Here is a 23,858-nt window from a genome sequence, read left to right as displayed (position 1 = left end):
ATAACAAATTTAAGTGTAAGCTTCAACTTAAACAAAATTTTATAGATATCTAAGCCGTAGGGAACTCATGTAACAAATATAAAACGACGAATCTAACAAATAATTTTTACATTTTAATCGGCTGTAGTAGTTGTTGATGATGGTTGTTTGGTGTAGTCCTGGACAAAACGTTTAAAATTATCCGTGGTGTGCGACTCGATAACCGAAAAATTCTTTGTGCAGCAGGTTCCAGGACCAAATATTTTGAGCGTCTTTTTTTCTCAATAAACTATAATAATGTAGTTTACTTAAAAAATACAAAACGAATTTTTCTTTAGCTGATGATTTAGTAAAACAAACATTGTTGTATATAAAAATAAACTACCAATATAAATGTTGTTGCTTAAGTTCTCTAAGACTATTAACAGTGTGTTCAATGTATTTAAATTTAAATCAAAAATATCTTTCAGGTATCAAAAATACTGATAACACGACCTGGTTTTTTAGGGCTTTTACCGACCCTTTAAACAAAGAAATTAAAATATCTAAGGAGCTATCAGTAGCAATTTTAGTATTAGAATGGGTTTATATTCAATAAACAAGTTAAAACTAGCCAAAATATATATTTTAAGCATATAAATTGAGACTAAGTTGAAAGTAGTTATAAAATTTCGTAAATATAAAAAAAAAAATTTAGATTTTTTTATATTGCTTCTGAAAGCTAAAAAAAAACATGTTTAACTAAAACTTGAAAAAAAATAAAGACGGTGTTTAACTTTGTGTTTTGAAAATCAAACTTTAATTTGAATTAAAACTAAACCAGATAAGTTTTAAACTTTAACTATGATCTTAGTTTATTGTATGTCTAAGATAATTATCCTGTTTAACATATTGAGATGAAAATCTCCATGTCTAGTTTCTTATTCGTTAAGCTTATTGTTTTACTACATTGGTTCTACAATTTTTTTCTCTTTAAAAAATGGTTTATTTATGCACAAAAGCGTCGTAACATTGCATTTAATTAAACCTAGTTAAAACTAAATTAACAGAAAAATTGAAACAATACATTCAATTAAATTTACCATTTAAAGCAATAAGTTAAAATATTACAAGTTTCAGCAGTAGGCAGGAAATAACTTTATTATTCTATACAAAGAGTTTAGTTTAATATTTACCTCTTATCTAGTTTTTACTTTAATTAAGTTAAAAAAGTATAATTCCAATTTTAAATTTTACTACAAAACAAGTACTTTACTACTAAACTTAATAAAATTTATGAAGTGTACAGTAATGATGTATCGGGTAAAAAAAAAACTTATAAAATACTAAGTAAGAAATGTAATTTATTATTCACTTCTAGTTTTAAAATACTTAAATATTTTAACAAATAATTGAAAAACAATAAAAACATTTATGTGTCAGAGTCATTATGTAGTAATTTGTCGTTATAGTATTAGTTAAAAAAAGACAAAAATATAAACTACTGTTCATTTTCTATTGAAAGTTTTATTTTTTAAATAAAAGAATTGATAAAAAACCATTAATAACAAAAACAAGCAAACGTTAAGTATAAATTATAAATATTGTGCTTTCATTAGTATTATTTAACAGAAAAGGCAAAAAATAATGTTATAAAAGAAAATTATAGTATTTAATCTAAAATAGAAGTCTGCAGTTATAGCTTTACTACTTTTTAGTTAAATTAATTGGTTGTGTTAAACATTAAATAAAATTTATAAAGTCTCTAGTATTGTTATTTATAAGTTATAAAAGTAAATTTGCATAGTCTATTTTTGAGGTACAAGCTAACTAAAGTTGAATATAGTAACAATAAAAGTTAAATCATAGCTGAATGATAATTTTATAAATAAAATAAAATAACCAAAGCTTTTTTTTATAATGTTGTAACTTGTAAAGTTTTTTAATAATCGAATAAACTTTTTATTAAACTACTTATTTAAGCTCAATTCCTAAAGAATTCAAACGTTCTTTGAAAATATTTTTGGCAAAGTCATAGAGTTTTTTTTCATACTTAAGTGGTCCTTGTTCAAAATATTTTTTAGTTTTTTCACTAATTTCCTTTTTATTGTTGGTAACTGTGGTTTTTGACTGCCTCTGAATTTCTAAAAAAAAAAACAGAATGTTGTTTTATGAGATATAGTTTAATATAGACAAAGTATAATAAATAGAAAATCAACTAACGTTCTGTTTTGTAGATTTCTACAGCTCCTTTAAAGTATTTAGGCAGTAATAATTCTAAAGCTTGTAAACTTTCTTCCAAGTGTTCAAGTAATCCAATAAAAAAGTAATCGTTTAAAACTCGTTCTCTGGTTTTTTTGTACACAAGATCTTTTCTATTACTGAAATTTTTATAAAAAAAAGTAAAAGTCTGTTTTATAATTTGTTTTAAAATAAGTTTAGAAGGGCTATTGATCTAACTCAAATACTTATCATTCATATCTTTGTTCAGCAAAAGATAAAATAAATTTCATTGACTCTAGACACGGAAAACTTTATGTTAAAATAATAATTTAAATAATCAAAAGTCAAGTTATATTTTGAACTTTCTAGTACCTTTTTTAGTAAATAAATAAAGTAGTAACAAATAAGTAGTTCAAGTTTCAAAAAATAGTAGGTAATAAGTAGTTCAAAAATGTTTTCACTATAGCTATGAAAAACCGATAAAAAATGAAGAACGAACTTAAACTAAAATGCTTACTTTGAATATATATATACATCATTTGTAAAAAAGTAATATAATAATTTAAAAAAAAAAAATTTGAATCTTAATTACCTGTAACACTCTGTTGTTGGTCCACATAAGTAATAAAAGTATCTTGTTGTTTTTGTACATATATCAAGTTCTTTTTCAACACATTCATCCAACGACTGTTTATCAGAAAAAAATTGATACTAGCTAAACTATAATAATTTGTCACAAATATAATACTACTTATAGTGTATATACTAGTACAGTGCTTCTGAAATGGGGTTCCGCAGAACCCTAGGGTTCCGCGACGCCTCTCAGGGGTTCCGCGAAGCCTTTCGAAATTTAAAAAAGAACATTTATTTAATTAAACATTTTATGTAAAATAAAAGTTAGGGTTTCCGCGGAAAAGTTGAACGTTGGAAAAGGGTTCCGCCACTAGAAAAAGGTTCAGAAGCACTGTACTAGTATTTAGATAATTTATTATATATATTGTTTACATAATACTCAGGCTCAGGATATTTTTGAAGCAACTAGTAACATTTATGCATACATCAAGTAAGTGAGTGTCTAAAATTTTTTAGCAGGGTTGCAAATTTTTTTTTCAATAATAGAGAATTTTCTGTAGTATCTTTTAATAAAACACTTTAGAAAGTTACATAACTGTCTAAAATTTCTCATGTATATAAACATGTTTTAAATTTTAAACAATTTGAAAGCACCAGTAAACCAAATTGCAAAATCAAAATATGTAATCCAGTGTGCAAAGTGTAAAATAATTTTAGTTAAAACACTCCAGTCAGCATAAAAAAGGCAAACACTATGGTACAATGTTATGGGTATTTGACTATAATTTTGCATCAACCAATGCTGCAATAAATGTTTCAGTTATAAAGTAGTCATAAAAATTCCTACCAAACTTACCGATTTACTACCGAGCCTTACTAGTTTAATGACTAAATACATTTTATAAAATAAAGTAAAAATATACGTTACGCTGACTTTATAAAAAATTATAAATTAAATACGAAAATGGATAAAAATCTAGTTATGAAGTCTTTAAAACTTATAAGAAACCTGTTTGACTACGATATATAACTTCTATAATTTAAAATTGGATTTTAGTTTTAAGTATCTTTGTAAAATGGTGTCAACATCTCGTATGCCTAATGTAAAGAACAATTAAAAAATGTTCTAAGACAAAAAGTAGAACACATTTTTTTGCAACGGACACATGTTATTACTTTTGAACGACTTCCAAAGTTAGTTAGATAAAAAAGTCTATTTTAAGTTTTATATAATTTGGTTTATTTTTAAAAACTGGTCTTAAAGTATATTTACATAGGCTTATACATTTTTAGTTTAAACTAGTAAAAAAAAAAGTAAAATAAAAAATTTCAAGCAAAAGTATATTATGAGTATATTAAGCAGCTCACCATATCATGGTCGACTTTAGACATGCTACATCCTTCCCCTCTACACCCTGGATCACGTTTCCACCCGTATCTGATACACAGTATACTATGGCTTAGTTGTTATTTAAAATTTGGTTATATATATGAAATAAAAACTAAATTAAACTCATTTTTAGTAAAAACGCTATAATAAACTTAAGTAAAAGTTGTATGTTAAAGTATCTACTCAAACCTTGTAACGTTATTATGACATAAACGTATGACTACAGTGTAATTACTTACTGTTAAACACTGTACCGCTGACCATCAACAACAGTCAACGCGACAACCTGCGACCTAATTTTGTTCTTTCCAGGACTTATCAGGTAGACATTATGAACCGTTGTATAAGTAAAACCGGGAGTAAGATTTGTACCTTTGTTGGATTGGAGTTGAAGAACGTAACTACGTTTGGTTTTCGCTGATACAACAGCTATCGTGACTATATTTGCCTGAACAAGGACGCAAATTGTCACATGGACTGCTGTTGGTGGTCAAGCGGTTCAGTCTAGTTCTCTAATAAGTTTAACTTAGTTGTTGTTAAAGTTTTGTTTCATTACTACCTGGCAAAGTAGAACTTTGAAGTAACCCACTCAAGAGGATCTCGTATTATGTTTATGTATGTTGGCCTGTACTCTTCAGACTCTCTGTTGTATATTAAAGATTTGTAAAAATGAAGTAATATTACTTAGCTAATTTTAAAGAAAGAAAGTTGTTAACTGAAAAAATACATTTCAAAATAAGAATAAACTTAAAACTTTATATGTATCTAAAATATTTTTTTTTTACAATCATTAACTAAAGATAAGGGAAATAAAAATTTTATAATTATTTTAATTTGAAAAAAGTTGTTAAATAAATGTAAACAGTTAAAAAACATTTTTTTACTAAAATTTTTTATAATTTTTTATAATTAAACTTAAACTAAACATAATGTGAGTAGGAACTCATTTAACTTATATATATAGTTTATTGAACGACAAAAAATACGCTCAAAGTATTTGGTCCTAGGACTTGGTGCACGAAAAAACCTTTCTGTTATCGAGTCGCACACCACGATACCTTTTAACGTCTTGTCAAGGACCGTTTAAGCTTATCAAATGGTTAAAAAATCATAAGTGCTTAAAAACGTAAAACATTTAATTCACAACACGTTTTAAGTATGTACAAACAAAATAGTTAAATTTTAAATAAGTGTTTGATATATATACCCTTATACTTCATATATAATAGTTTTTTGAATGAAACTAGTATTTTTCACTTTATAACATGCAATATATGTTTTTTGTATATAAACTAGTGATGTACCGGACTCACTATCCGGGTCCGGGTCCGGCCGGATATTGCCATTTTTGTCTGATATCCGGATCCGGCCGGACTCTAATTTGAAAAAAAAGTCCGGATCCGGTTCCGGCCGGATTCTAATTTGAAAAAAAAGTCCGGATCCGGTTCCGGCCGGATTCTAATTTGAAAAAAAAGTCCGGATCCGGGTCCGGCCGGATCCTAATAGAGATCCGGCCGGACCCGGATCTAGTTAGTAAAAAAGAGCATTTTGAAAAATAAAACTGTCTTAATTAATAAGAGTCATTTTCGTCACTTAAAATTAAACACCTACCCCGATTGGCTCATTTTGTACACGTGACTAATTTACACTTGTTTACATTTAAACTATGAAATAAACATTCTAGAAATGCAACTCTTTACAAGTATTGTGAAATTTAAAACTTTTGAATGAATACTTGCATTATTTGTTGTTTTAAGTTGAGCTCAGAGAACATTTAGAATTAATACGGTTGAATGTACGAGCTAATGAGAATCATATGACGAAATGTTTCAAACTAAATACTGATGCAACAAAACATCAGAACATGACAGGCAGTTTATATGTAAGCAGTTAGTTAGTTTGGTGAGCAGCTTGAAGCAACAAAATATCTTGAACTTTTTGTAAATGCTTATTGTAAGTAGTGTTTTGTATTAAAAGTGAATATTTCAACTGGTGTTTAATTGTTTAAATATTCAAGCCAGGTTTATAGTTTAATAGTTTATGAAAAATTTTACGGTTTCTTGTTTACTAAAAGTTTTATTTAATTTTTAGTATATTGTTTTAAGTCTTTTTAAATAGATTTAAATAGTTTCCAGTTTTTAAAGTGTTACCAAAGTAATTAAAAATTTTGTATATGCTAGTATTTCTTGTTGTGTTTTATGTTAAAGATTCATCACTCAAAACTGTCGTGTCTGATTAAAGAAAGTAGTCTCAGTTTGAATTTACTATTTGTTAGATATTAATTATATGCGGTAGGATTTAATTATGATGGGTACTACTAAATAGTTAAGTTTACCACAATCAGTCGACAACTTTAATACCAAATTGTCAACCTTTGCTAGCTGTTATCTGATTATTAGATTAAAGTAATTTTAAAAACCTCATTCTGACTCAGGCTTGTTTATACTCACTCTAGCTAGTTTTATTGACTTAAACAGTGGCAACCCTGCTAGTTTGAAAATTTTTGGGAATTTTAGAAAATTTTGAACTGCCTCAGGCTAGTTTAGTTTTTTATAAAAACTCAGGCTAGTTTTCTTTTAGACTTTGAATGAGTTTAAGCTGATCCAGTTTTCAATATTTTGTAATTTTCTATTGTATTTTGTTCATGAACTTGATTTCAGATTTTTAATTGTAAATAACACCTAAATTTGTAAACCTTGTGGCTAGCTGTTCTACTTATTATTAGATTAAAGTTATTTGTTTTAGTTTTTAAAAACCTCATTGTGACTTAGGCTAGTTTATACTAATGATATACCGTACTCACTATCCGGGTCCGGGTCCGGCCGGATATTGCTATTTTTGTCTGATATCCGGATCCGGCCGGACTCTAATTTGAAAAAAAAGTCCGGATCCGGTTCCGGCCGGATTCTAATTTGAAAAAAAAGTCCGGATCCGGTTCCGGCCGGATTCTAATTTGAAAAAAAAGTCCGGATCCGGTTCCGGCCGGATTCTGATTTGAAAAAAAAGTCCGGATCCGGGTCCGGCCGGACCCGAAATTGTGGGTCCGGTACATCACTAATATAAACAAGCTGTACAAATTATTAAGTTGTAAATGGTTAAGACATAAACAAGATTGCTACTTTACATACTTCAGGTTATTAAAATAATAAAGAAATTAGGGTGTATACAATCTTTTAAAACTCAATTACTTTTAAAACTTGCTTTAAATATTTAAATTTTGTTGTAGTTTGTTTCAAAATACGTTATACGTTAAACGACTTTTTGGAAATTTTTATACTTTGCTAACAAAGTTCTGAAAAATAACTTGTTATAATTATTAAAAAAAAATCGTCTTTAACAGAAATATATTAAAGTATATAAAAAAATACTTTAGAACTTTGAACGTTTATTTTAAATTAGAATGTTTAAAAAAGTAAGAATGACTAAATGAGAGTTAAGCTGTTCATTAAAAAAATCTTTGGTTAGTTTTAAAGTTGTAAAATTAATCATAATAGTTTCAAAAGTGCAATAAAGCAATTAAGTTTTGTTTTTAAATGAGCTTAATTTATACTAACAGTATTAAGCTTGTTTTAATTTTTTTTTCAAGTTTCGACTAAAATAATCTTTTTATTAAGAAATTGTCAAAATTTTATACAAAATGCAGAACACTTAAACTAGTTTAAAAAATTAGTTGAGACTATTATGCTGGCCAATTTTTTCTGTTTAGGTGATACATCTGGCTAAAAACGTAAAATCATAATCTATAAAAGCTAACCTTCAAGCAAATCAAAAAATAGTTTTACTTCAAATGAGCAACATGCGTGACTTTTTAGTCTATGGGAATTGGGCAAGCACAAGTATTCAAAAAAATAACCAAGGTAATTAAACATATACAGTATTCTTTGATGCTAATAAATGATCTAGAGCCCATTATATGTATAACAGCTTGAGTTATATAATAAGGTTTTGTGTTATTAATCATGTCTTTATATTTCAATTCCTAAAAAATCAACTTAGCGCATGCTCATAATTCATTTAACTGAACGCAAGTTAGAGCTGAAAAAAAGGTAAAGCGTTCCACAACTTAAAATTAATGCTGCAGTGAACTATTACCTACCCATTCAATAATTAAGTTTAATGTTGATCTAGGCAATGTAATATAAGTATTGGTTATTTTACTACTGAAAAGGATTAACCAGTACTATCATACTGAGCCCTAGACTCTTTCGGCTTTGTTTGTAGAGTTCACAGCCCAAGCGCAGCTTTGAAGGATACTTCACTGATATTTTTTTATTAATGTTTTTGAACTATTTTAGAAAGCTTTTAGTTCTATATATATGATAAGTAACTATGAATCCAGCCGCGTTTGTCAGCGACTCGTAAAGTCTTTGTTGAATGTTGGCTATAGAAAAATTGAAATCCCTATTGCTCCAGAATAGCGGATGAACAAAAATTCAAATTCTGAGAACTCAACTTTTAATAATATTCTTAGATGTTTTTTATTTTTTTTTATTTACAACTTTTTTTCATAATACTTGTTCACAATCATAATATTATCAGTAGACTTACTTTATCATTATTTATTTATTTAAACTTAAAATAAATTTCTTTTGAGATATGACTAAAAGAAGTTTTAAACTTACGAAAAAATGGACATTTTTTATAATAATTATTTCAATATTTTTTTATGTTTCATTATGATACTCTTAAACATTAGACCTACATGAGCATTTTGTATGTTTTTTTTTAGTTTAAAGATATTGCTTTTTAAAGTTTTAAAAGAATACAAATCAATTTGAAATTAGCTTAAATCTTTCCTTCCAGCACAGTATATTTTTTTCTATTGGATTTCTTTTTCTCAATCGTAATTAATTATTTTAGAAGTTTTAAAAGAATTTGAATATAAAGAATTTAAATTGCGTAACTTGAATAGCCAAGCACCTAGAACGAAAGAGCTAATTAGATACAAAAAGAAGTATTAAACTATTTTATGCACCGTTTACTGCGCTGTTTGCTTAGAAAGATCGAGGAATAGTTTAACATGACTTAAAACTTTCAGATATAAACAAGCTCTTCAAAAAAGAACTTAATAAATACTTATATTCAGAATAGCAAACTGTACTTTAAAAATTTGCTAGAATAAAGTCTTTAAAAAGTTTAAGGTATCTTCAATTTTTAAAATAGCTGTCCTCATAACTTTTTTTCGGAGTTGTTAGAACTTTACATTAAAACACAACAACGTTTTCAAAATATCTGTGTAGAAGCATCATTTTAAAACTAAAGCAGGTCATGTAATTGGCGTGCAAGACTACTGCTCAGTGCTAACCAGGAGTTATACTACATAAAAAGTTATAACACACTTATCGTGAAGCAGGAGCATTTTGTATTGTATAAGACTTAGTTATACTAAAAAATATAAATAAAAAAAACGTATTATAAAAATAGTTTTTTTTAAGTTATCCAAAAAAAAAACTTAAGATTAAGTACCTTACTTAAAATTGAACTTAAGTAAGTTCGTTAATAAAAAGGTTGAGATTCTTTTACATAATTATACAGTCACGTTTAATAGTTCTAATTAGATAATTATATATTAAATAAAGTAACTATTAATTTTACTTTGAAATATTACTCACGAAGTAAAGTTTACAAAAAAGTTGTGTTTAAGTAGTAGGTAGGGCGGCTTTAAATTATTTTGGACGAACTGAAGAACTGGTGCATCTTGTGATATTGTGTTTGCTATGTTTCCAGCATTAATTTTTTCATAATTAAACCTGTTCGAAAAAGTTCTCTTTAACACAATGTTTTCAGTTTTTACAAGTTTTAAATTTAAGAAAAAATACCAGTTGACGGACAAAAAATATTTAAATTAACTTACTTATTTCTTCTTGCTAAGTTCAACAAAATATAATTAAGAGTAGTACTCCCGCATTTCGGAAACTTGTTGTGAAAAATAAATTCTTCATTTGGCACTTTCTATAACAACACCAATTGTTTAATGTTTACAGAAATAAAGACAAATACATAATCGACGGTTTTTAATCAAACTATTATTTTATTTACTTCTTTTATACACATTAGTCATAATTTATTTAACTAGTTCTAAGTACTAAATGATTGAAAAAAGTAATCATTTGAATAAGTTTTTAAATTTCCTCTTAGATTTACTTTATAGCTAGCTTTCATTTTATTGTTTTGTGCTTTATAATCTTCATTTAAATGATTATATTGATAACATGAAGAAAACTTTAATTAAAAAGAAATGTTATTTTTGACACAAAAACATCGAAAAAAGCTAAAATACTGTAAAATATATGACGTTAATGAATTTTACAGAAGCTCATAAAAACGATTACAAAACTGTTAAGTTATTCTTTTTAACGAATTCCCAAAGTAGGTGAAAAATAGTTAAATTGTTTTATAATGTAATTATAACTGTTCTCAAAATTTTGATGTGTAGCTATTAGTATAAAAGATAGAACAAACAGGTATTTTTTGAGTAGAATGTGAGATACATAACTCGTTATCAAACTTGTTACCAATCAAGATATAAGTTTTCTACACGTAAGTACAAAACAAAAAACAAGTTGAATTTTTAAACTAAATTTTTATGCTGTTGCATAAGCTGATGTTTTTTTTCTTTTATACAGTTTAAACTAGATTACGCTACATGAATATTTAAAACAGTTTTAACAAAAACCTTTAACTAAGTATTGTAAATGTTTTAAAGATTTGTTTGTTTAAAAATAATAAAAGTTAATACTCTGATACACATAATTCCTTCCTTTATAATTCTAGTAGATAAACTACTTACTTCTGACAAGTTTTAAATGACAACAAAAACCTTTTTCTTAATGTATATATTTTCTGGTTTTCTATAACTGTATTTGTATTGATAGTTGAAATTTTTTGTTTTAATGTCGTATAAATATGTAACTTAAAATATGCAAAGTAACTAACACTTTGAGAACTAACATTAATTTTTTCTTACTTAGTTTAATAGGCACAAGATGCACCACACGACCATCAACAACAGTACATGTGACAATTAAGGTATACTCACAACTCCCACCCGCGCATTATTTCACCAAAATTTTGTTTTTTCTTTCTTTATTTATTTTTGTCTTTAAACTTTTTATTTTCACTATAACTGTTACCTCTTACCTTGGTGGGTAAGCGGTTCTCGAACTTGATTGGTTGGGGATTTTGCAGTTCCAATCAATGAGCTGGTTTCGTCCTTATTAAGACTTATCAGGCAGACATGGTAGTAATAAAGCGTTGTATCAGTCAAAACCAAAAATTATCAACTACTTTCGCACTAAAGCGTTCGTTTCTTAGAAGAGCAAAAAAACTGACGTAGCTAACTAATTCATATCATTGTTTGTTTATGGCTGTATCCACAAACAAATACTCCAGTGCAAAAATACTAAAACACGTTTGGTTTCAATTATTACAACGATCCACTGTGACCATGACTGCCTGATGAGTCATAATAAGTACGAATCTAGGTCATATATTGTCACATGGATTATTGTTAATGGTCGTTCAGTGCAGACTAATTAGTGCATATTTAACTATTGGGTGAAAAAGGTCTCAGCTTTGCCAGAGGTAGCCTAAAAAAGTATTAGTGTGCTCAAAAAAACCTGTCACTCAAGCTCTAAAAACTACTTTTTTGTAGCTTATGTAAGCATTAAACTAAAAAAAGTTGGTCTGTACTTGAAAAATGTTTTTAATTAACACTGTCTGCATACGAAAATTTGATTATTAAAATTGTAAAACAAAATACATTATTACAAGACCAAACACATTTAATTTAATTGTTGCAATTTTTATTTTGAAAGTTGAACAATATACTATGTTTTTATTTGATATTGATTAATAACTCCTAAAACAAAAGTCAAAGCTATTTAACTAACATTTCTTCGTTGTAATATATTTAGTTCTTTCAAGAAATTATTATGCAAACTAAGTTTCGGTCAAAGACCTTGTCAGAGCTTATATAAAAAACCTAGGAAGATATATAACAGTCATGGAAAGTAGTACATACTTAAACAAATAAATAAAAACAAAACTTTACTTAAAAATAAACACTTACTTAAAAACAGAACACATTAAATCTTATTTTTAAGGTTGGATGTATGTTAAAGTTTAAATTTTGGTCAAGTTTAAAAAAAAAGTATAAAAATAAAACCTAGATGTAGGCTTCTTTTTTTTCTTCTTGTGAGTTTTCAAAACAAACATTGTTTAAACTAAATTGTAGTTATCAGTAGTAAAAGAGCTTTAAGTTAAAATATACTCTAATGTAGCTAATTTGAATGGTGACGTAGCTATCGAAAATTTAAAGATGTATATGCTTTTAAAGACTAAGAAAATTTAAAATTTTGCTTGAATTTTATAAAAACTTTTAGTTTGCTGAAAATAGTAGCTACATAAAAACTTTTTAACAGCATACATAGAGCAAATATTACGGAAAACTCAAGACAAAAGTTTAAGTGTAGTTTTTGAAGTAAGGACAGGAATAAAAGAATTCGTACCGTTTATTTAAGTTATCCATTCTGTCGGCTTTGGCAATCACGACTTTTTCTAGTATGCAAGTACTTTGTGGGTTTTTGGATTTGCCAATATGGTGGATTATTTCATAATCTATTTAAGAATCAATGTTATTTTTAAGTCTCCAGATATATTTCGATATTTCTGTCCCGTTTTCTTTGTAGTAGTTAAGTAAACGATACGATTTCTTCTATTCCATCCCTCACTTCAAAACTTAAGTCTTAAGTTTTCCGTAATATTTGCTTTATGTATGCTCTTAAAACTTTTTTATGTAGCAACTATTTTTAGTAAACTAAAAGTTTTTATAAAATTGAAGAAAAATTCAAAATTTCATAGTCATTACAAGCATATATTTTAACTTAAAGCTCTTTTACTACTGATAACTACAATTTTATTTAAACAATATTTGTTTTGAAAACTAACAAGAAGTTTACTAATAAGAACATACATTTATTATCATTACTTTATTATTATTATTTAGATTTTGAAACTTAATTAAGGTTTAAAATTTGTCATACATTCAACCTTAAGATTAAAATTTAACTTATTTTTTTTGTTAAGTAAAGATTAGTTTTTAAGTAAAGATTTGTTTTTATTTATTTGTCTAAGTATCATTTTCAATGACTGTTACATATCTTTCTAGGTTTGTTATATAAGCACTGACGAGGTCTTTGGCCGAAACTTAGTTTGTATAATAAAGTCTTGAAAGAAAAAAACATATTATTTTTCCTCTTGAAGTTGAGATTCTTTTATTTAAAAAAAAAAATCAAAATACATGAAATTTTTCAGTTGTCTAAAATCTTAAAGAAAAAACGTATAAAACTCTAAAACTTTATTCTTAGTTTTGTACAAAGTTTAATATTTTGACTAAAAACTTATATTAATTTTTCTAAGTTAAAAAATTAGGTTTTTGCATTATTCTTTTATTAGTTAAAGCATTTGATAGTTTTAGTCTAACAACGTTTTTTTAGAAATAAGTTAATACAACTTGTTTTTTCTATGCCAAAAATTTAACAAAAAAGTATTGAACGTTTCTAAAACCTAATAAACTTCTGTTGCAAAAATATTAATTCAATTATTTACAATTTACAATTAATTCAATACAGTACACTACCGCTTAAGTACGCACTTTTTTTGGTACGCATCACGCCTTAAGTACGCACTTATCCAGAAAGACAAAGTAAAGGATGTTATACTAGAACTTCTAAGAAATTCCAGTTTTTTTGCCTAAATTTTCAATCATCAAGTTTTTCCAGATTATTTTATGTTTCCAGGTAGAATGGCCAAATTGCTGAGTTAGCCTGAGACTTTCACAACTTTTAAACTAGGGTGAGTAATCCTGAGTAGTCTAAGTAACCTAAGATTGTGACAGTCCTGTTATTAAATGTTAATAAACTAAATACTTATGTAGTGGTTGCAGAAAAGTAAAAATAATACTGATATTTGAGCTGTAATGCTATAAAATAAATAGATATAGATGACAAAGTTAAAAAAATCTACATGTACAAAATAGTTAAGTCATAATTTAATTTAAATGTACATACATTGATGTTTTGAAAATGTTTGGTAAACACAATGTAGTTTGGTACTTTTCCTCTAACAAAACAAAATGTAGCTTAATATTTTTTTTTAAATCATTGACTGACATTGACTTTCTATATTAAATGTATGTATTAATTATGTAGAAACTTTTTATTGAAAAAATAAATCATTTTAAAATCTATTAAAAAATTTTACAAATTAGAATTATGTATTAAATGTTATTTAAAATAAAAAGACTTGTTTATTTGGCTTAATTATTTGGTGGCTAGTTGTAAGAAAGAAAACAAACAACTAAATTTCATATTATACTATGTCGTCAAAAAGTACGCACTACCCGTGCTAAGTACGCACTTTTTGGTCGGGTTCAATTTGCGTACTTAAGCGGTAGTGTACTGTATTTATTTAAAAGAGTTCAATTTGGAATCAATATAGTTTACTATTTTAAGTTCACCGGAAGTTTTCGAGTAATTTTATTAAACAACTAAAAAATAATTACTATTTTTCCATTTGATAACTTTTTTCGATATTCAGAAATAATGACTTTGTCTGTTTGGTCCAAAACTTCATCTATGTTTTCGAATTCTGTAGTTCTTGTACCTTAGTTTAATTAGCTTGAGTTATTAATTTTTAGAGTGGTTACTTTTCCAAAAATGTTATACTAATCAACTAAAAAGCTTGATTTACGTTTTATATTGTTGTCGTACACGAACAAATACGACTGTTAAAATTACAGTAAAGCTTGAAACGCTAAAATAAGCAAATAAATAAAAATACTTGTGTAGTTTAATAACATTCGATTTTTTAATCTTATAGTTCTAAAAAGTATTGATTTATGAAAAGTAAATATATTATAAGTATATTTTATAATTTTTAAAAATAAAAGTATTTAACATTATGATATTTAAATTGAAAATATTTTAAAAGTGTAAACACTTTCTGTTCTAAACTTCTGAAACTATTTTTTTTTTAAATCTGAAAAATCTCGCAAATAGACGACTCTTACAAAAGTTTTATCCGTGCAATTTTTATTTATTCCCATTGTACTTACATAAAGGAAAGTTTATGGGTATCTGTAACTTAAATGCACATATCTTTGGATATAATAGATATAATAAACACTGTAAGTTTAATATTGAGTTTAATAATAAAACAGTTTTGTCAGTAGTGTTCTGTAATATATGTAAATTGATAGACTGAAAAATTTTGATAAGATTATGATAAATTATAAGAGTTTAGTGTTTTTGTATTGCTAGAAAAAAAAACTTATGATACTGTGTTACTTAGCGCTTCAGCGTATTAGTAACAAAAAGTAGGCTTCCCTTTAATTATTTTTTGTAAAATATGTTAAAAACGATTTATTTATTGGTGTTTTAAAATGGTACTTCATACAATTAATTTTGAACTCTGTAAGATAGGGTATAAGAAAATTGTATTAATCATTATTATGATGAACAAAATATCATTTTGTAAAATAAAATTTTTAGCTGTTTGTCAAGAAATGTAACTTTATCATAATTAAAAGAACTCAAGTAGAAATTGGTTTAAAAATATAACTATAATTAAAAAGTTTTTTTTTTAACTAATAATCTAAAGTCAATCTATATTCATTGCTATAAAAAAAGAAGTAATATACTAGTTTAGAAAATTTAAAATCCAGCTTGAAGCCAAAAAATCTACCCAAACAACGTTGTCAGCATATATAAAGAAAAGCTGCTTAAATCACACCAACATCTCATGGTCAATCATGTATAAAACTACAGGCAAACCAGAAGCGTGCAGTATATGCAACTTGAAAAGAATTGCTATCGCAGAATCTAACAGAGAAAGATCGTTGGTTCAGCGAACAGAGCTCGCTGCCCTGTGTCCCTACTTCAGATCTTGCTATTTTTAATATACTATCATCACGTTGATTATTGTGCAATGTTGGACTCAGGAATCTAAACCAGAGCAACTTAAATAGGACACACACGAAGAAAAAAACATTTATACTTAACAAAAAATAATCATAAATAAAATATTAAACAAAGTTAAAACTATAAAGAACTCATTAATAAGTTGAAACTTATTTACTTGGTATAAAAGGCGATAAATTAGGACATACAAACACATTTGTACAAAAATAACCAAAGCAAATTAGTAGTCTGTTAGGGGGGAGGCGTAGGGAAATAAAAATATTTATTATTACAAATAGAAAAATAAAAGTATCAGTATTTAATTAGATAAGATAAATACTATAAAAACTTTATTTATTGATTTATATCTATTGCTTTTAATGGAGAGTTACTGAATTTTACTGATATTGATATTATTTAAATAAAATCTTTTTAGTTTTAAGCGAAAATGTTCCACCCTCTCACACAATACCATATCCTGTGGTAACTTTCTTTGCGCTGTGAAAAAATGACCCTTGCCACTGACTGTTGTTAAAATTATGCATACACTTTATTTAACTATTGATTATTATTTTCTCTTAACTGATATTTATTATGGAAAAACTGACAAATTGACTGAAAAAAACTTGATATTTGCCGTTAATAGTTTTATATAGAGTAAATAAATCAAACTCCCATCTTCTATATTCTAGAGACTTCAATCCAAGTTTACCAATCTATCATTATATGATGTATTGGGTATCTTACATCGATTACATATCAAACGGCTTAAATTTCTTTGCACAATTTTATTAACGTCTTTTTTTAAATTTGGTGACCAAATTTGGGTTATTGCTTTCAAGCTTAGGACGAACGTATTATACTTTTTTTAAGAATAATAGCTGTAATAGTTTTAAAACTTTTTGATATTATATAGGATGAAATTTGTGCAACTTTATGTAAATAATCTATGTGTTCATTCTACTTATAATTTTTAGAGATATGTATTCCTAAATCCTTAAAAACGTTAACTGTTGATATCTTAGTGTTATTGATTAATAGGTCAATTGGGTCAAACAGTTCGGTTTTCTCAATTGTTAGAATTTTAAACTTGTTGGGATTTAAATCAAGTTATCTTCTTTTTAGCCATTTGTAGATGTATTCTAGAGTAAATTGTAAAGAGTTGTATGACTCACTAATATTTTTTTTATCATCTGCAAATAAACTCATATCACTTTTAATACCAATGTTTGAATTGATATCGTTATTGTAAATTAAAAAAGGAAGGGGACCAATACCACATTGTGGTACTCCACTGTATATCGTTTACTAGTCTGACAGCGTATCATTAATGACCACTCTTTGTGATCTCCCAATTAAACATTTATTGAACCACTTCACTAAGGATTCATGTATTCCATTCTGACTCAATATTTTTAATAGTCGTTTGTGTGATACTGAATCTAATTAGTAACTTAGTTTAATTTAATCTTATTTTATTTTTTGTATTTTAGTTTATGCTTTTTGAATCGTCCATTTAGTTTAGTTTACTTTAGTTTTTATTTAGTCGTAAAAGCTTAATTAATTGCATTTTAGTAAAATTTTTGTCCTAACAACTACTAATACATATGTATACTTATAATTACTTATCAAAGTATTATTAATCACCTCTAATTACCTTCCCATGTTTATATATATATAAAGTTCTTTAAATCGTCCTTTTTTTATTGTACCTAAATATATACTATAAAGTAGTGAAACCATTGTAGTACTAAACAAACAATTGGTATCTAAACGTATTGTTATTATGGAAATTTGAATTAAAATGTTAAAGAATAAGTTAAAGTTTTTCATCTAATTATTTAGTTAAAATTCAAAATTTTTCAACCATATCTATTTTAATTTGTACCAGTTATATCAATAATAAGGTTTAATAAAAAAATGATTTGTTAATTGCATGCAGCTACCTTGCATCTTGGTTCAACTATTGTTTTGAATTAGTTTCAACTTGTTGTAAATAAATGTTTTACTAATATAATTTAAGTTAATGCAATTAAAATCGGAGCACTTGCAAATAGCTAAAAACTTGTATTACAAAAAAAGTGTTTGAAAATATATTATAGTATAATTTTTTAGAAAAATTTTGATTAACTCATAAAGAAAGGTTAATAAAAAATTTTTATCTTAAAAGGACTAATATATAAATTATATTTTACTTACAAACAACATTTATTAAAATAAATATTTTTTTATGTAACAATAATTAAATTGTTTTACTCATATGCAGCAAAACAATAAATTTATATATATAAGTAAAAAAAGAGCTTACTTATAAAAAATATAGAACTGAAATACAATAATTTTTAAAAGTTAAAATAACCAGTTAACAAATTTATAATTAGATCTAAGTTTTTTATAAGTCTCCTAAGTACAAAGTTATACTTAACTTAAATTAGTTAAGAGTATATATTTTTTGTGTTCTAATTAACTAATTAAATTAAAAACAACCTATTATTGATTAAAACTTTGACTCATTTTATTTAAAAAAATACAAATGTCACAAAATGTAGTTTATTTTTTAATTTCTACTACAACCCTATTTCTGCACTTATACATAATTCAAATTTAAAGTCAATATAAGACTGCTTTAAAATCTTTTAATAGGCTTATAAATGTGTTTAAGTAAATAAACTTTGTGTAATTAGTTGTTAAAACAAAATTACCTAAGAAACTTAAAAAGATACTCACTTTTGTATATTTTTTCACGATGTGTATGTAAACAATAAAATATAAGTAAAACTATCCCAAATGAAGTAAAATACTTCCATTTTCTTTCATATTTTCTAAAAAAACTTCTAGTTTTGAACATTTGTAGTAGTCGTTTTTCTACTTTCTTGCTCTATATCTACGCTTCAGTATTTCAATAATATACCATTGAAAGTATATTTGCCCGGGGCATTAGTAGTTTATCAGTTTTATTTCAGTTTTAGTTAAAATAAAAGAACAAATTTGTAATCGCTGTTTTCTAGGGTTACTTACGTGATAAAACTAAATTTCAAGTTAATTTATTAAGAAGTATTTAATATAAATGTTAAAAAACTAAGCAAAAAAATATTAGAACTAACAACATTAAACTTAAAAAAAATTTTTTTTTTTTTGAAGAAAACTTATCTAACTTACAATAATTATAAACAACTTTTTTTAGCTATTAATAGAACTAGAATCTATAAGCCATAAACAAAAGTTAAAAACAAAATATTTTGAAACTACAAACTTTTTAAACGATTAGAATATAAAGCGCTTATATAGTCTTTATAGATTTAGATGATCTAGTTTCCTTCATTTTATACTGTTGTACATTTACAAATCAATATGAATTTTAAAATTCAAAAGGTTTATCAAATAGTTTCTGTCCTATTAACGATGTACTAAAGAGTTTATAATTTAAATTAACTCCCTTTAATTTTGTCGTTAGCAGCTGGAGTGTTTTTTAGAAAATAAGTAAACCTATTTAAAATAACATGTGCGCTATAGATAAAAGTAAGTTGCAAAGTAAGTATTTAATTAGATATATTTTTTTAATTATCATTTCTCTGCAGATTTGTCTATAAAATAGTTTATCTAAAATCAATTTTGATTCAATTCTGTATACCCAAATTTTGTAAAAATTTAAATTTATTATAACTAAATAATTTTATATTCGGTTATGTAAAAAAATCAAGTAAAAACATTTTGTCCAAAGTTAAAGGTTAATTTTTGGTTCTTTATATATGTTATTAAAATATGCAGTGTGACTCAAAAGAAAAACTATTTTCTTACCTTTGACATAATCTGTCAAAAAATTACAAACTGCAAAACAATTAATAGTTGTAATCATGAAGCTTACAAATGGGAATGTTTGTTTCAACTGCTGAAAATGTATTTAGAAAACTGTTAAACTTTGATGTGTACAACATTAAACCTTGTACGAAGTAGAAACATAAAAATAAGTTATTATATTTGATACCGTTACACATTATATAAAGTCAGATGATCTTTGATTTAATTTATAAGGATCCAAAACTATAGCTTAAAATAATTCTATTGTTTACTTTATTTCAAAAGATTTAAATATTTAGATATATTAGATGATAAAAAACTATGTTTATTAGCTCGTAAGAAATTGTAAAAGCATGCGGTGTACGACTCAATAACCGGAAGGTTCCTCTGTACATCAGGTTCTTAGATCAAACTTTTTGAGCGCTTTATGTTTATATTAATTTTTATGAATATATATATACATATATACATAAGCTAGCGGCAGAGAATGTGTGGAGAGATTTGAGCCAAAACCTTGCTGCCAGTTCTAGTGTCAAATGTAGTTCCAGTAATTGGACTTAATTATTGTTTTCATTGTTTATTGAAAAGTTCTTTATTAAACAACGTTTATTTCTTATAAGTGCTTTATAATTTAAAGTTCTATTATTTTAAGTTTAAAATTTCTTAAAACATCTGACTTTTAAAGATGAATAAAGTTTGAAGACTTCTTTAAATAAAAGGAACGAATTAATGTGTACATTTAAAAAAGCTTTACTGTAAAAATTAAGAGCATTTTGTAAGCAAATCACTATTTTAATTTGTACAAGAAAATAGTTAAACCAATATAAGTTTTTCTTTTTAAACATCTGACCTTAGATATAGTTTATGTTTAAAGGTTTCAATTCAATTAAAAAAAATCTAAAGTAAAGTTTTTATTTTAATATTTTGTGCATGCTTCTTAATAATAGAATATAATCACTTAATTTGTTATGTCTAGTTTGCATTAAGTATCAGTCAGTTTTATTAATATAAGTTAATTTAAAATTAAATTATGATTAATATTGTGGATGTAAAGTATATATAATATTACAAGGTTCTCAAGTTAAATAACCCAATATCTCTTGGTAGATTATAATTGTACAAACGACCTAGCTCGATCAAATTATACAAGCTGCAAAACTTTGTTTGGTCAGTAAAAAATAATAAATTAAATATGTTCAGTAGTCAGTACATCTCTAAAAGTGTTTACATGCCTTATCAACTTACAAAAATTCTATTTCTGACAATGAAAAAAATTCATACTCATTTTTCATAGTCATGTATAACTTATTTTAACCATATCTTATAAAATATTTTTAAATTAAACTATTCATTGTAGGTTTATACTAGATTTTAATATTATAATAGTAAGTATTAACAATGGTTATATTAAATTCTATTACCATACAAAGTTTTCTAAATAAAATATTTCGTAAACTACTAAAGTAAGGTGTACATAATTCATTTAAATAATTAATATGTTATTAAAAATTGGAGACATAAATTCATTTTGCAATTTATTTTTTGTTAACTAAAAATTTTTCGATCTACGCTTGTCAAAAGTTCATGTAGACAACTAACATACTTGTGTAAAACAGTAAACTGAATAAAATTGTAAGATTATGCATCATAGTAGGTTAATAAAGTTATATGTACAATGGAATGTTATTATAAAGTATTTTTAAAACTATTAATGAAAAACTTTAAAATACAAGACTATTTTATCAGATACTAAACAAATTATAAAATTAAAGCAATTTCTAAAATAATCTACGATAATTTGACGTTAATATCAGCTTTTAAAAAGGTTTTATACGGCGTAAAATTATAAAAAAAACTATTTAACAAAATTTAAAGTATACAGCTAAAGTACTAGAAATTGAAAGCATTAAAAGCAATTTTAATAAGAGAAAATAAACTTATTTAAACTTTTTTTAAAATGAAATTAAACAACAAAAACGAAACAAAGTAACAAAATTATAATAAATTAAACAATTAGAATTATAAACAACTTTTTGTTCACATAAACTTGGCTTATTAGTTTTTATAAATAAAGATTCTAAAACGCTTAAATGATACATATTACGTCGTTTACAAACAAGGGAAAACAATATCGTTATAATTTTTTGAGCATACGAAATGACTTTTTATTGGCTTGTTTGTCCCATAGGTCATCCAGTTTCTCTACTGTATAAAATTTTAAAACTACTGAGCATTTTTACTTCTTAGGCTTAAAAATGAAGAAAAGATAGATTAGCATTCTAGCAGTGTTTCTTATTTAAGAATAAACAATAAATATAACAATTTAAATAGGCCCTCTGTGTGTCTAAAAGTCATTTAAAATAATATAGTGAATAAAAGTAAAACTGTTTTTTCGTGACTAAAACTAAAACCAATACATTATTAATATGTCACTAAAATTAAAACTGCGGCCCGCAAAGATTTTAAAACTTGAATGGCCCACGAGCACCAACTACTTGCCGACCCCTGGTCTATATAATAAAATAACAATAGCAAAAAAAAAACTTAGAAAAATATGTTGAAAGAGAAAATTACAATAACAAAGATTTATTATAATCTTAATTGCCGAAATAAGACTTACCTTAAAGTTAATAAAGTATTTTAAGACTAAAAATTGTTAAAAGTATAAAGCAAGTTATATAAAACCTTAAACATAGCATATATATAACTTTGTGTAGTAAAAACATAAACTCCTTTTAAACTATATTTACTACTTTGCAAAATTTTCTAACTAAAACTGAGTTTTAGTTAAAATTCTGAGTTTTAGTTAAAAATTTATGTACGAGATTCATTAACTCAGAGTTTCTTTATTGTTTTAGAAAACCAGGTCATCAATTCCAAAACAATACTTATCCAACTAAGTTTAAATTGAGAATTGTAGTGATATGATCTTTAACTAAATGTAATGTAAAAAAAAAATTAGAAAAAAATAATATATTTAAAAAGTTAACTTTTTGTTAAGCATTTTAAACTAATTTTTTTGTTAAATATCTCTATAAGTGGGGTAGCTATAAAATTTGCACGAGAGTACAAAATTGCACAAAGGCACAAAATTGCACGAAGTTACTTTTGCACGGAGACATTTTTGCACGGGTTGAATTTTTTAAAGTTTTTTTTTTCTATTACTGTTACCCCTAGCCCTTATTATCGGTAGGTAGCTTATTTTTTATTTTAATTTTTTTCACTACTATCATTGTTACCCCTAACCCTTACCCTCGGTCGGTAGCTTTTTTTTTCTTTTTAACTAATCTATTTTTAAAGAATAATTATTTTTTTAAATAACAATTTTTATAAGTTATTTTTCTTTTTACTTTTACTATCACTGTTATCCCTAACCCTTACCCTCGGTCTGTATTTTTTTTTTCTTTTTGTTTTTTTATTAACTTATATTTAGTTATTTTTTTTCTGTTTTTATATACTTTTTTTCTGTTTTTTTTTTACTCTCGTGCAAAAATGACCTTCCATGCAAAATTGTAACTCGTGCAAAATTGACCTTTGGTGCAAAGTTGTCTTCGTGCAATTATTTTCCCTCGTGCTACTTTGTCTCCTCGTGCAGCTTTTTCTTCGTGCAATTTTGACCTGTTCCCTACAAATGATTTTTAACTTTAGTAGTTTAACTTCATGGATGAAACTATTTTTACCTAGCTAGAAATAAAACATGTTAATGGAACATGAAATTTTTAAAATAAGCTTAATAGTTTTTCTTGGTTTTGACTTTTATTTATTAATATGTAAGAAAAAATTAAATACACTTTACTAACTTTTATTAAAACTTAAAGCTTAGCTAAAATTTGTTTTTTTAAATAACGATTAAAAAATACTAGTAAAGAAAAACTAAAAGTTTAAAAATAAGTCATTTTTAGTTGTTTTCATTTTATATTAAGCTAGAATATGGTAACTTTCGATATTATGTTTAT

General features: G+C 25.6%; 1 protein-coding gene across 1 annotated transcript; it reads right to left on the bottom strand.

Moving 5' to 3' along the window:
* Positions 1-1,570: 1,570 nt before the first annotated feature.
* Positions 1,571-18,958, bottom strand: LOC145831880 (heparan sulfate 2-O-sulfotransferase 1-like). The gene is made up of 9 exons (XM_082939230.1): positions 18,832-18,958; positions 14,709-14,809; positions 9,999-10,096; positions 9,757-9,894; positions 4,704-4,787; positions 4,123-4,192; positions 2,774-2,868; positions 2,182-2,339; positions 1,571-2,102 (listed from the first exon to the last, which is right to left on the bottom strand). The coding sequence occupies exons 1-9, from the start codon at positions 18,950-18,952 to the stop codon at positions 1,933-1,935; spliced, it is 1,035 nt and encodes a 344-aa protein (XP_082795356.1). The 5' UTR covers positions 18,953-18,958; the 3' UTR covers positions 1,571-1,932.
* Positions 18,959-23,858: the final 4,900 nt, after the last annotated feature.

The sequence above is a fragment of the Thalia democratica genome, chromosome 3 (genome assembly GCF_965202585.1).
Source record: "Thalia democratica chromosome 3, ktThaDemo2.hap1.1, whole genome shotgun sequence".
Classification (NCBI taxonomy): domain Eukaryota; kingdom Metazoa; phylum Chordata; class Thaliacea; order Salpida; family Salpidae; genus Thalia; species Thalia democratica.
Note: the sequence above shows the minus strand (reverse complement) of the source record. Positions and strands in the feature narration are given on the sequence as shown.

Bases quoted from the DNA above. Each gene is read 5' to 3' on its own strand.
- LOC145831880 (XM_082939230.1), bottom strand. From the start codon at position 18,952: ATGTTCAAAACTAGAAGTTTTTTTAGAAAATATGAAAGAAAATGGAAG. The intron at 10,097-14,708 runs GTAATTATTTTT...GTGTTGTTATAG, and splicing joins AGTTATCAAATGGAAAAATA to AAAGTGCCAAATGAAGAATT. The intron at 4,193-4,703 runs GTAGTAATGAAA...ACTGTGTATCAG, and splicing joins TCAAAGTTCTACTTTGCCAG to ATACGGGTGGAAACGTGATC.